General features: G+C 47.9%; 1 protein-coding gene across 1 annotated transcript; it reads right to left on the bottom strand.

The window, feature by feature from the left end:
• Positions 1 to 968: 968 nt before the first annotated feature.
• On the bottom strand, positions 969 to 11,121 carry LOC128831576 (C->U-editing enzyme APOBEC-1-like). Its single transcript, XM_054018166.1, has 4 exons — positions 11,102 to 11,121; positions 10,620 to 11,020; positions 7,968 to 8,089; positions 969 to 974 (listed from the first exon to the last, which is right to left on the bottom strand). Exons 1-4 carry the CDS (start codon positions 11,119 to 11,121, stop codon positions 969 to 971), a joined length of 549 nt encoding a protein of 182 aa, XP_053874141.1.
• Positions 11,122 to 14,741: the final 3,620 nt, after the last annotated feature.

Here is a 14,741-nt window from a genome sequence, read left to right as displayed (position 1 = left end):
ATCGGGGGGAGGGAGGGGAGGCTTTGTATTGTGCTCTGTGTGTGTTCTCCCCGGAGACAAAGGGAGAGACCAAGCAAGTAATCCAGCTCCCACTGAAATGATACATCTAATATTACAGAAATACTAAGTAATAGCAAGGAAATGCGTTAGAGTATCTTTTGTTTTAGCATGTGAATTTTCCCTGTGCTAAGAGGGAGGTTTATCCCTGTTTTTGTAACTTTAAAGTTTTGCCTGGAGGGGAAATCCTCTGTGTTTTGCATCTTTTTGTTACCCTGTAAAGTTATCTTCCATCCTGATTTTACAGAGGTGATTCTTTTATCTTTTTTTAGATGAATTCTTCTTTTAAGAATCTGATTGATTTTTCATTGTTCTTAAGATCCAAGGGTTTGGGTCTGTGTTCACCTGTACCAATTGGTGAGGATATTATTCTCAAGCCTTCCCCAGGAAAGGGGGTGCAGGGCTTGGGGGAATATTTGGGGGAATGGGACTCCAAGTAGTCCTTTCCCTGATTCTTTGTCTAAATCACTTGGTGGTGGCAGCATACTGTTCAAGGACAAGGTGGAATTTGTGCCTTGGGAAAGTTTTTAACCTAAGCTGGTAAAAATAAGCTTAGGGGGTCTTTCATGTGGGTCCCCACATCTGTACCCCAGAGTTCAGAGTGGGGAAGGAACCCTGACATGGTGGCAGAGCAGTGGGATCATTTTGAACCAAAAGCACAATAGGATTTTAAAAGGGCATTTTTTTCCCTTTTGGCTGCTTGGAAAGCAGGGAGGTTTTTTTTTTTTAAGTTGTGAGCAGCTGGAGGTTTTTTTTCTCTGCCTGAGGGCAGGGTAGTTAACTTCTTGCAAGGGAATTCACAAGTGTTTTTTTTTTTTTTCTCTTTCTAGCTCTCGGGTTAGGCTAGGTTAAGCACAGGAAGGCTAGGATGATGGACAGTGAAGTCCAAAAGAAATTAGAATTCGCCAGATTCAAAGCTGAAGAGAGACAAAAAGAACATGATAGACAGATGGCCTTAAGGCGCTTGGAGATGGAGGCAGAAAAAGCCAGGGTGGAGGCAGAAGAAGCTGCCCACAAGAGAGCCATGGAGAATAAAGAAAGAGAGAGGAAGCATGAACTGGAGTTAGAGATGGCAAGGGCTAAGCAGAATATACCAGACAACCCTAGCAATCCTTCTCCAGGTACCGCTTCCCATCCCAGAAAGTTCCCCACCTACAAGGCAGGCGATGATACAGAGGCTTTCTTAGAAAATTTTGAAAGGGCCTGCCTTGGATACAGCATCACTCCAGACCAGTACATGGTAGAGCTGAGGCTGCAGCTCAGTTGACCCTTAGTAGAGGTGGCAGCTGAAATGCCTAAGGAACACATGAACAGCTACAAACTTTTTAAAAACAAGTCCAGAATTAGAATGGGGCTAACACCCAAGCATGCCCGTCCGTGGTTCAGAGCCCTAAGGTGGAAACCAGATGTGACATTTTCCCGACACACCTACCACATTGTAAAAAATTGGGATGCCTGGATATCAGGAGCAAGTGTTAAATCTCTGGAAGATCTGTCTTTCCTAATGCAAATGGAGCAGTTCTTTTAGGGTGTTCCTGAGGAAATAGAAAGGTATATCCTAGATGGGAAGCCCAAAACTGTAATTGAGGAGGGGGAGATTGGAATCAAATGGGTAGAGGTGGCAGAAAAGAAAAAAACTAGTAGCAGTTGGAGTGAATATCAGAAGGGGCAACCTGAAACAAAACCTTACCACCGGGGGCAGCCCAAGGCCCCACCTACATCCCAAGGAAAACTCCAAACCCCTTATCGTCCCACCACACCAGTCTCCAGCAATCCACCTCGCCCCAGTGACCAGTCAGCTGGGCGATGTTTTAAATGTAATGAGCTGGGGCATAGAAAGGCCAACTGCCCCAAGAACCCCAACAGATTGCAGTTCATTACACCAGAATCACACCAAAGGTCCCCAGGCCCAGATGCCTCCCAGATACCCTCAAAGCGAAGGGAAACTGTGAGTGTCAGAAGGAAGAAGGTTATCACGTGGAGGGACACTGGAGCACAAGTGTCAGCTATCCACCAATCCTTAGTGGACCCCAAATTCATCAACCCAGAGGCTCCGGTGACAATTCAACCCTTCATGTCATACTCTCTAAACTTGCCTACAGCCAAGTTGCCTGTCCAGTACAAGGGCTGGTCAGGAATGTGGACTTTTGCAGTCTATGATGAGTATCCCATTCACATGCTGCTGGGGGAAGACTTGGCCAACCATGTGAAGCTAGCCAAGAGGGTGGGAATGGTCACCTGCAGCCAGTCTAAGCAAACCTTCAAACCTAGCTCCATTCCTGTGCCTTCTACAAGGGCCCAGTCTCTGTTACCAGAGACCTAGACTGTGGTGGTGGAGCTGGACCCCATGCCCATGTCTGCAACAGCCATAGTGGATCCAGTCACAGAGACCCAGACAGAGCCAGTCCCAGAACCGGAACTGGCGGAGCAACCAGCACCAGAACCATTGCCAGCACTGAATCCAGCGATTGCAACCCCATCTGCAACTCCAATGCAAGAGGGCACCAGCGAGCCTGCACTGGCAGCAGCACATAAACCTGCGCAAGAGGGTCAGCAGGAGCCTGAAATACAACCTAGTGTGCCAGCGGAGAGTAGTTCACAGTCAACGGAAACAGCCCCATCACCTACATCGCTTCCAGAGGGACACAGCCCAAGTCCACAATTCAATGAGGAACTGATGTCTCCAGCATCAAGGGAACAGTTCCAGGCCAAGCAGGAAGCAGATGACAGCCTCCAGGGAGCTTGGACGGTGGCACGGAGCAACCCACCACCTCTCAGCTCTTCTAACCGATCCCAGTTGGTTTTAGAAAGAGGACTTTTATATAAGGAAACTCTTTCTGGTGGACACCAGGAAGACTGGCATCCCCAAAGACAGTTGGTAGTTCCAACTAAGTACCGAGTAAAGCTCTTGAACTTAGCTCATGATCATCCTAGTGGCCATGTTGGGGTGAACAGGACCAAAGACTGTTTGGGGAAGTCATTCCACTGGGAGGGAATGGGCAAGGACATTTCTACTTATGTCTGGTCTTGTGAGGTGTGCCAAAGAATGGGAAAACCCCAAGACCAGGTCAAAGCACCTCTCCATTCACTCCCCATAATCGAGGTCCCATTTCAGCGAGTAGCCGTGGGTATTCTGGGTCCTTTCCCAAAGAAGACCCCCCAGAAGAAAGCAGTACATACTGACTTTCATGGATTTTGCCACTCGATGGCCAGAAGCAGTAGCTCTAAGCAAAACCAGGGCTAAAAGTGTGTGCCTGGCATTATCAGACATTTTTGCCAGGGTAGGTTGGCCCTCCGACATCCTTACAGATTCGGGAACTAATTTCCTGGCAGGGACCATGAAAAGCCTGTGGGAAGCTCATGGGGTGAACCACTTGGATGCCACCCCTCACCGCCATTAAACAAATGGCCGGATGGAGAAATTTAATGGAACTTTGGGGGCCATGATACGTAAATTCATAAATGAACACTCCAATGATTGGGACCTAGTGTTGCAGCAGTTGCTTTTTGCCTACAGGGCTGTACCACATCCCAGTTTAGGGTTTTCACCATTTGAACTTGTGTATGGCCACGAGATTAAGGGGCCATTACAGTTGGTGAAGCAGCAATGGGAGGGGTTTACGGCTTCTCCAGGAACTAACATTCTAGATTTTGTAAGCAACCTACAAAACACCCTCCGAAACTCTTTAGCCCTTGCTAGAGAAAACTTAAAAGATGCTCAGGAAGAGAAAAAAGCCTGGTATGATAAACATTCCAGAGAGCGTTCCTTCAAAGTAGGGGACCAAGTCATGGTCTTGAAGGCGCTCCAGACCCATAAGATGGAAGCATCGTGGGAAGGACCATTCACGGTCCAAGAGCTCCTGGGAACTGTTAACTATCTCATAGCATCCCCCACCTCAAACCTAAAGCCTAAGGTATACCATGTTAATTCTCTAAAGCCTTTTTATTCCAGAGAATTAAAGGTTTTCCAGTTTACAGCCCAGGGAGGAGATGACGCCGAGTGGCCAGAAGGTGTCTACTATGAAGGGAAAAGTGATGGTGGCGTGGAACAGGTGAACCTCTCCATGATCCTTGGACGTATGCAGCGACAGCAGATCAAGGAGCTGTGCACTAGCTTCGCGCCGATGTTCTCAGCCACCCGAGGACGGACCGAATGGGCATACCACTCCATTGACACAGGTAATGCTCGCCCAATTAGAGCTCAACCTTACCGGGTGTCTCCTCAAGCTAAAACTGCTATAGAACGGGAGATCCAGGACATGCTACAGATGGGTGTAATCCGCCCCTTAACAGTGCATGGGCATCTCCAGTGGCTCTAGTTCCCAGACCAGATGGGGAGATATGCTTTTGTGTGGACAACCATAAGCTAAATGCTGTAACTCACCAGACAACTATCCAATGCCACGCCCAGATGAGCTATTGGAGAAACTAGGATGTGCCCAGTTCATCTCTACCTTAGACTTAACCAAGGGGCACTGGCAAGTACCGCTAGATGAACCCGCCAAGGGAAGGTCAGCCTTCATCACCCATGCAGGGCTGTATGCATTTAATGTGCTCCCTTTCGGGCTGTGAAATGCACCCGCCACCTTCCAGAAACTTGTAGACGGTCTCCTAATGGGATTGGGAGAATCTGCAGTTGCCTACCTTGATGATGTGGCCATTTTTTCTGATTCATGGGCAGAACACCTGGAGCATCTGCAAAAAGTCTTCGAGCGCATAAGGGAGGCAGGACTAACTGTTAAGGCTAAAAAGTGTCAAATAGGCCTAAACAGAGTGACTTACCTTGGACACTAGATGGGTCAAGGAACTATCAACCCCCTACAGGCCAAAGTGACTGCTATCCAAAAGTGGCCTGTCCCAAAGACAAAGAAACAGGTCCAATCCTTCTTAGGCTTGGCCAGATATTACAGGTGATTTGTACTGCACTACAGCCAAATCACCGCTCCACTGACAGACCTAACCAAAAAGAAACAGCCAAATGCAGTTCAGTGGACTGAAGAGTGTCAGAAGGCCTTTAACCAGCTTAAAGCAACACTCATGTCTGACTCTGTGCTAAGGGCCCCAGACTTTGACAAACCGTTCCTAGTAACCAGAGATGTGTCCGAGCATGGTGTGGGAGCAGTTTTAATGCAGGTCAATCAGCAAAAAGGAATGTTACACCATTGTGTACACTTTGGAAAAGCTACGCCTATACGTTTGGGGACGGCGTTTCCACCTGCAAACCGACCATGCTGCGCTGAAGTGGCTTCATACCATCAAGGACAATAACAAAAAACTTCTTCGATGGACTTAAGCTCTCCAAGATTTTGATTTTAAATACCACACATTTCAGTAGCTTCAGAGTTCAGAGTGGGGAAGGAACCCTGACAACCCTCTACAACATATCAGTGGGATAGCAGAGTGGCGCAATATACATGATATACTTAATTAATCCATTGAAATGTACATTTAAACTGCCTGATCTTACATTGTCCCTTTTATGAAATGTAGTCAATAAAGTGGGGAAATCCATGAACTTTCTATAAACTCTACATTTTCAGTATTGTTGTGAACACTTCAGAAACACAAATCAAAAGTTTTGATCTTCATCATTGTCATCATCACTCTGTAAAACATATGCAGCTAAATCCTGTGACCTTTGTTCAGGTGAATAGCCCGACTGGAGTTTGTCCTTGATCATTCATAATAAAACTGAGCCAGATCAGTCCTTAGTCAGGCAAAATTACCATTGACTTGATAAAGACCTCAGGATTTTGCCCAGTGTTTCTACCTAACAAATATTTATGTTACCAACAGCAGCAATAGATTTACAATGTGTGAAATCCTAACTCACATCAAAGTCAATGGGAGAACTTGGCCCTTGACTTCCATTGGACCAGGATTTCACCCAATATTTATTAAGTTATCCACAGTGGTCCCCTGAGTTTTTGGGGGTTAAGCAGTGAATGTTTACATGGACTGTAAAAAATTTCTTGACAAAGATATAATAGGAAAAAATGAATAGGTGACAAGTCAGCTACTGGATTTCACCATTCTACAGCAAAGGTAGTGATTTCAAATGCGTGCAGAGGACAGCCATTTCTTAGTGCCGCATTCATAAGTGGCCGTACAGACTATAATAAATCATTGGGAGATAAGGCTGGGGGACTTATCCTCTGAACCATTTGAGACTGCCCATAAATATATTCAGCTTGAATGATATGAACATGCTACAACAATGATGCTATCCTAGATGCTGTGCCTTCTTTCAGGCTGCCTCCCATGCCGGAAATACCCTTCCTGAGCTGCTCCACAATGCCACTGTCTCCTCTGCATTCAGAGTGCTCCTGAACACCCAACTCTACCTTGATGCCTTGTTACACTTTGATGCGCCCTGGAACAGCAGTCCCAAAACACAAAGAAACCGAAGCAGGACACGCAGGTAGGTGGTCAATCAAAGCATGTAATAACCACGGACCAGCTAAGTCAGCAACAGTCCGAATAAAACATGAGAACGATCCAAATGGTAGGTATGTAGCAGCAGGCCCTGAATAACTATGCACACCCAACACTGTGCACACATACACACAAACACAGGAACTGGAACACTGAGCTCAGGGAGCAGGAACCAAACAGGAACAGGGAGCAATAAGCAGGAAGGCATCACACACACACACACACACACACACACACATTGCTGTAAACTGGCTTAGTTCCACTGAAGTCAGTAGAGTTCTTATATTACCTAACAGAAACCCTAAAACATTATCCCCAGTGGCATTCTCAACTATTGTTTTACCTAGACATGATCAGTCACCACCCTGACCTCTTTTATGTTGTACTTCTTTCTCCTACCTTTCACCGGTTGTCTTGTCTTGTCTCTTTCGCTTGTCTGTGGGACAAGAATGCTGTCTTCTTACATTTTGTGTGGTGCCTAGCACACTGAGAGTGCGACTGGGAGCAAATAGGTGAACAGAATAATAATAGAAGGAATGATATAGAGGGAGACTTTAACCTAAGGGATGGGGTGTAGTTTGCTGTGACTATGGCATGATCAGGGGATGCCAATATCTCCTTTAACTCTGCACTTTCTGGGTTCTTTGGTTATGTACAGACCATGTGCCATATCCACAGCGGATGTAAATTGGTGTAGATTGTCACAGTCCGTACTCCCCTGCTCAGATTGTGTTTCCAGCTATACGGCACAGGGGGAGAGCTCGCTCCTGATACGCCCTCCTGCCAGCAAGTGGGTGGAGAGAGACCAGTGGGCAAGGAGTGAGAGGCAGGGTGACTGGAGAGAGTGGCAGGCTGGGCACATGGGGCAGTAAGCTCTTCCATGAGAAGGGGTGCAATAACTTACCCTCTCCCTAGAGCAAGGCGGGAACGCAATTCATTTTCTGGGCTGCCCCTGCACTACTCAGAGCAGAGTGTGACATTTCAGTTCTACTGGGCTGCCCTGCCTCTCCTGTTTAGGAATTGACCTTGTACAATGGAGGCCCCAGTTCTGATTGGAGCTCTGCCTGGTCCTGCTGCTAATATCAGGCTATGTGCACACTACAGCTTATGTCAGTATAAGTTATGTTGCCCAGGGGTGTGAATAGCTCCCCCTTCCCCCCCCTCCCCCGCGACATTATACTGATCTAAGTGCCGCTGTGGGCAGCGTTATGTGGTCAGCAGGAGAGCTTCTCCTGCTGACATAGCTACCGCTGCTCGCGGGGACTGGAGTGATTAAATTGACAGGAGAGCTCTCTCCCATCGGCTTAGAGCGTCTGCACTAGCAGTGCTACAGAGGCGCAGCTGCATTGCTGTAAGCTCTGTAGTGTAGCCATAGCCTCAGTGGAGATGCCCACAGCTGGGTCACTTGAAACTTAACTCTCACATGATTTAGGATTGTTCTTGGATCCAACATTTTCTCCAAAATGTCTACTCACCCAAAGGACATGCTGGAGTTCTAGACAATAGAAAATGATCCACAGAGAGGGCACCAAGGGGCAATAGTCATCTTCCTCTCCATTTGGATGGGCAACAAATGTTCTCCAGCAGTATCTGTAATCTGAGGAAATAAATATCCCATCACGCCTGTTGACGGACATGTCCAGGGGATCAATGAGCCCCTCCTTGCTCAGTCAGAGATCAGTAAAGATCAAGGCAGAATCTGAGTTTTACACTGAACTCAGTGTTGACCAAAAGGTCTAAGTTGTCAATTAGTAATCAGTTAGTCACATTGTTCATGTAAGCTGTGATATCTTCTAAGCCAGGGATTCTCAAACTGGAGGTCGGGACCCTTCAGGGGATTGTGAGGTTATTATGTGGGGGGTCGCGAGTTGTCAGCTTCCACCCCAAACCCCGCTTTGCCTCGAGCATTTATAATGGTGTTAAATATATAAACAAGTGTTTTTAATTCACAAGGGGGGGGGGGGGGGCTCGCACTCAGAGGCTTGCTATGTGAAAGGAGTCACCAGTACAAAAGTTTGAGAATCACTGTTCAAAGCTCACATGTCTCCTGGAAGGCCCATCCACTATACAACAAGAGTGGAATCAATGCATCAGGGTTCTGCACTCTGTCTGAAGGAAAGGATAGTTTCAGCAAAGAACTGTGCAAGCTCCTCATTCATCATCAGCCTGAGAGAATAGCAATTACATCCCGGGAAAGGCCCAGTTTGGGTTGTTCCACTTACTCTTCCGTCATTCTGCCGCTTACGAGATGGGGAAGGAATGGGGAGAGGACGGATGTGCTTGGGGTTGTTTGCTGGAGCCAAAGAGGATGTAGATGGGAGGGGCCCGGCTTTAGAGAGAGGTTGCTCCTTTGTGCACATGCTGCCCCACTGCTCTGCAGAGTGGACAGAAGGAGCTGGGATGATAGGCAGCGGTGCTGCTCTTGTGGCTAGGTTAGGGGGAGGAAAGGAAAGCAGGCAGAAGGGAGATTTGCTGATGCACCTTCCAATGCCTCCCTACTCCCTGCTATCAACTTGCCAAGGAGCCCTTCTGCTGCAGGGAGGGGGTCGCTTGGGGGCTTACGTTGTCACTCCCCAGGCCTGCACTGCACACCTCACTCTCCCACAGGAATGCGGCAGGCCAGGTATCCACCACACTGGTCCTGGTCAGTTTACTTGTTTGCCCCCTGCTGTGATGCAGCTTGACGCAGCAGAGGAAACAGCAGGGAGGTGCAGAGGTGTGGGCCTGCTGTCAGCCTGGCACTGTGCCATGCAGCTACATCTGGCATCCCGGGCAAGGGTGGAGAGACTCTCTGCGCTCCTGCCAAGCTTAGGCCTCTTCACTCAGATTGCCAACAAGGGCGTGACACTAGGTGCTTGACTTGTCCATGCCCAACCACCAACTCATGTCACACAACCCACCCACAGAGAGTGGCGATTGCTGGTAACACTAGGAACTCAGCAGTGTCTGTGACTGGTTAGTTTTCAGTGGCTGCTGCTGACTTGCTGTTTTTTCAACTCTGTTCATTGAACTGTTCTGATTGGCTCCTTGCTGACCTGAACTTTTGGTCACTACAGCCCAGGAACAGAACTGGAACTGCTGCCCTATAGATTAAAGGCTCCATGTTCCATTCCCCAATTCCCTCCACCCAGCCAGTCTCCCTGGCCTGGAATTGGATTGGAAATGGTGCCCTATAAGTTAAAGGCTGCATATACCATTCTCTGACACCCCTGAGCCATCCAGTCCCCAGCTATAGCAAAGGCCTTGTCTATAGGGTTGCCAACTTTCTAATTGCACAAAACTGAACACCCCTGCCCCACCCCCACCCCGCCCCTTCTCCGAGGCCCCAACCCCACTCGTTCTATCCCCACTCCCTCTGTCGCTCACTCTCCCCCACCCTCACTCACTTTCACTGAGCTGGGGCAGGAGGTTGGGGTATGGGAGGGGGTTCAGGGTGTGGAATCCCAGCGGCGCTTACCATGGCTCCCAGGAAGCGGCTGTCAGGTCCCTGCAGCCCCTATATGCATGGGCAGCCAGGGTGGCTCTGCGCACTGCCCTGGCACCCGCAGGCACCACCCTCGCAGCTCCCATTGGTCACAGTTCCCAGCCAATAGAAACTGTGGAGCCGGCACTCAGGCGGGGGCAGCGCGAGGAGCCTCCCTGGCCGCCCATGCGCCTAGGGGCTACAAGGACCCGGCATCCGTTTCCAGGAACCACACAGAATCAGTTCAGGTAGGGAGCCTGCTTTAGCCCCGGGCCCCTGATGTGCCGCCAACCAGACTTTTAATGACCCAGCCGGCACTACTGCCAGGGTCCTTTTTCGACTGGGCGTTCTGGTTAAAAACTGGACACCTGGCAAATCTACTTGTCTAGACTGGCATAAAAGTTGTGATAATGGAATGTGTCTGCTAATATGTACTCAGTAACATGTTCTAAAAGCCACAGAAATGTACACTTTAACACGTGGAAAACTGGTCAAGTTAACGCCTTGGCTCCCTCCGAGACCTCATCTGGATCAGATTAGCACAGGTTAAAGGCTTGTTTTTCTGCTCTAGGTTTTTCAAATGTGTTAGTACCTGTCAGCTAACCTATTCTAGCATCACGCCTTTGATCCTGGCCTAGACAGGGCCAAAGCGTGGGTAGGATACCTGGCAGGTTCATGATGTATAGGGCTACTCCATTCTCCATCAGGTTCCTGAGGCCTTGTCGGTTGCGTTCATCCATATGCCTAAAGAGCCACGCTGCTTTTATCTTCAGAGTCACACTGGGGTGTGCCCTCACAAACTCCACTATACTCCGGCAGCATTTCCCACAGGGGCTCCAGGACAGGAACCAGGTGATGGAGCAGCGCACTGATGGCCTGAACTTTAACTTCTTGAAGTCATGTTCCAGGCAGGCGATTTCGGCGTGCTGGGTTGGGGTGTTTCGACACCAGTGCCTCCAGAACTTGGTACTTCTGCCCCACCTGATTTCGTAAAGCAGGTACGTCACTCTTGGACATATACCTGGGATGTAATTCACCTTAAAATCATTTGGTTGTATCTTCCACCTGAAACACAAATGTCATGATGGGCTCAGATGCCTTTTACTGCCCCCTTTTCATCCTGTGTATTATATGCAAAGCCCTCACAATTCGCAAGTGCTCTTCATCCCAGAGGAACCCAAAACACTCTCCAGGCTGCATATACAGGTATCACTCTCTGGAAGGAAATAATAGGTACAAAATCCAGTTGAAAGTGTGGAAGGAATTTTAGCAGAGTTGGAATCTAATGAGCTCAATCTGGAATTAGACAAGGACACCTGAGGGATCCTTGTCATGTACTTCTGTACCAGCTATGGACTGGTTGCAGAGCTGGCTTATACACATCAGATGTGATCATCATAGGATCCTTTAACACTCTGCAGGGATGGCTGAGGTTCATTTAAATAAGGTATTTTCACACACAGTGTCACCTAGCGGCTGAACAGTATAATACGGTTTAGCCTTCCATTACGATCTTTCTGTAGCGCCCCCTACTGAGTCACCCACATTCAGGGGGTGATGTGGGAGCAGCAGAAGCGAATGCTCTGTTACGTAGCCGCAGCTGAGGAACTGTGTCACTGAATAAAGAGGATCTCTTTGAAGCACCTTAGACCTTGAGGGATTAGTGAAAACCACATGGTATCAGGAGTAAATAGAAATTTCAGAAAGAACCTGGTGGAAGAATGGAGCAGCTGAAAGCTCCACCAGAGCTGAAAGTCTCTGGAAAGGTGGAAGACAATTGGAAGAGTTCTTCTTGACCTGCTGCTCACAAACAGGGAAGAATTAGTAGGGGAAGCAAAAGTGGATGGGAACCTGGGAGGCAGTGACCATGAGATGGTCGAGTTCAGGATCCTGACACAAAGAAGAAAGGAGAGCAGCAAAATACAGACCCTGGACTTCAGAAAAGCAGACTTTGACTCCCTCAGGGAACTGATGGGCAGGATCCCCTGGGAGAATAACATGAGGGGGAAAGGAGTCCAGGAGAGCTGGCTGTATTTTAAAGAATCCTTATTGAGGTTTCAGGAACAAACCATCCCGATGTGTAGAAAGAATAGTAAATATGGCAGGCGACCAGCTTGGCTTAACAGTGAAATCCTTGCTGATCTTAAACACAAAAAAGAAGCTTCAAGAAGTGGAAGCTTGGACAAATGACCAGGGAGGAGTATAAAAATATTGCTCAGGCATGCAGGAGTGAAATCAGGAAGGCCAAATCACAATTGGAGTTGCAGCTAGCAAGGGATGTTAAGAGTAACAAGAAGGGTTTCTACAGATATGTTAGCAACAAGAAGAAGGTCAGGAAAAGTGTGGGCCCCTTACTGAATGGGGGAGGCAACCTAGTGACAGAGAATGTGGAAAAAGCTAATGTACTCAATGCTTTTTTCACCTCTGTCTTCACGAACAAGGTGAGTTCCCAGACTACTGCACTGGGCAGCACAGTATGGGGAGGAAGTGACCAGCCCTCTGTGGAGAAAGAAGTGGTTCAGGACTATTTAGAAAAGCTGGACGAGCACAAGTCCATGGGCTGGATGCGCTGCATCCAAGGGTGCTAAAGGAGTTGGTGGATGTGACTGCAGAGCCAATGGCCATTATCTTTGAAAACTCATGGCGACTGGGGGAGGTCCCGGATGCCTGGAAAAAGGCTAATGTAGTGCCCATCTTTAAAAAAGGGAAGAAGCAGGATCCAGGGACCTACAGGCCAGTCAGCCTCACCTCAGTCCCTGGAAAAATCAAGGAGCAGATCCTCAAGGAATCAATTTTGAAGCACTTTGAGGAGAGGAAAGTGATCAGGAACAGTCAGCACAGATTCACCAAGGGCAAGTCATGACGCACTAACCTAATTGCCTTCTATGACGAGATAACTAGTTCTGTGGATGAGGGGAAAGCAGTGGATGTGTTATTCCTTGACTTTAGCAAAGCTTTTAATATGGTCTCCCACAGTAGTCTTGCCAGCAAGTTAAAGAAGTATGGGCTGGATGAATGGACTATAAGGTGACTATAATAGAAATATAATAGAATATAATAGACTATAATAGAAAGCTGGCTAGATCATCGGGCTCAACGGGTAGTGATGAATGGCTCCATGTCTAGTTGGCAGCCGGTATCAAGCGGAATGCCCCAATGGTCGGTCTTGGGGCCGTTTTTGTTCAATATCTTCATTAATGATCTGGAGGATGGCGTGGACTGCACCCTCAGCAAATTTGCAGATGACACTAAACTGGGAGGAGTGGTAGATACGCTGGAGGGTAGGGATAGGATACAGAGGGACCTAGACAAATTAGAGGATTGGGCCAAAATAAATCTGATGATGTTTAACAAGGACAAGTGCAGAGTCCTGCATTTAGGACGGAAGAATCCTATGCACTGCTACAGACTACGGACCGAGCAGCTAGGCATCAGTTCTGCAGAAAAGGACCTAGGGGTTACAGTGGATGAGAAGCTGGATATGAATCAACAGTGTGCCCTTGTTGCCAAGAAGGCCAACGGCATATTGGGCTGTATAAGTAGGAGCATTGCCAGTAGATCGAGGGACATGATCATTCCCCTCTATTTGGCATTGGTGAGTTTTGGGCCCCACACTACAAGAAGGATGTGGAAAAATTGGAAAAAAGTCCAGTGGAGGGCAACAAAAAATGATTAGGGGACTGGAGCACATGACTTATGAGGAGAGGCTGAGGGAACTGGGATTGTTTAGTCTGCAGAAGAGAAGAATGAGGGGGGATTTGATAGCTGCTTTCAACTACCTGAAAGGGGGTTCCAAAGAGGATGGATCTAGGCTGTTCTCAGTGGTAGCGGATAACAGAACAAGGAGTAATGGTCTCAAGTTGCAGTGGGGGAGGGTTAGGTTGGATATTAGGAAAAACTTTTTCACTAGGAGGGTGGTGAAGCATTGGAATGGGTTACCTAGGGAGGTGATGGAATCTCCTTTCTTAGAGGTTTTTAAGGTCAGGCTTGACAAAGCCCTGGCTGGGATGATTTAGTTGGTGTTGGTCCTGCTTTGAGCAAGGGGTTGGACTAGATGACCTCCTGAGGTCCCTTCCAACCCTGATATTCTATGATTCTATGAGTCTAAGAGATTTGAACAGTGCCTCATTCTGTATCTGCAAGCAACGAGAGCCACTGAAAAGGAAGCCACTCAGAAGGCAGCCTTATTTCTGATGATAGCAAGTTCTGAAGCACTTGATGTGTTCAACTGTGTTCAGTTATCCCAGGCAGAGAGGGCCGGCTTTGAAGGTGCAATACAGAAATTTGAGGAGTTCTGCACACCATGAGAAAATGAGACATAAGGGTGAGATTACAAAGGCTACGAAGAGAAAGTAAATCTATAGAAGAGATTGTGACTGATCTAAGACTGAAGAACCAGCCTGGCAGTTTGTGGGGGGGAGGGAAGGGGTTAACTGAGCCCCTGATAAGAGGCAAGATTGTGATTGGAATCTGAACCAAAAAAACTCAAAAAAGCTACTGGGAGACCCAGAATTAACCCCTGTCAAGGCAATTAGAATTTGCCAAGGAATGGAAGACACCCAGTCTAGAATGAAGCTTACGGAGGCTGGACAGTGCTCTGACACTGTAGACATGATAGAGAATCCAAAATAATGCAAAAATATATACCTGAGGCAGAAAGACACAGGGAGCTCAAGTCAGAGTCAAGCAAGAGTAGCACATGGAGCTCCACATGCTGTGACAGCCAGCACAAACCAGGTCAATGCCCGGTATATGGGAAAAGATGCAGGAAATGCAATGAATTACA

The sequence above is a fragment of the Malaclemys terrapin genome, chromosome 1 (genome assembly GCF_027887155.1).
Source record: "Malaclemys terrapin pileata isolate rMalTer1 chromosome 1, rMalTer1.hap1, whole genome shotgun sequence".
Classification (NCBI taxonomy): Eukaryota; Metazoa; Chordata; order Testudines; family Emydidae; genus Malaclemys; species Malaclemys terrapin.
This window is presented reverse-complemented; position numbering and strand designations above follow the sequence as displayed.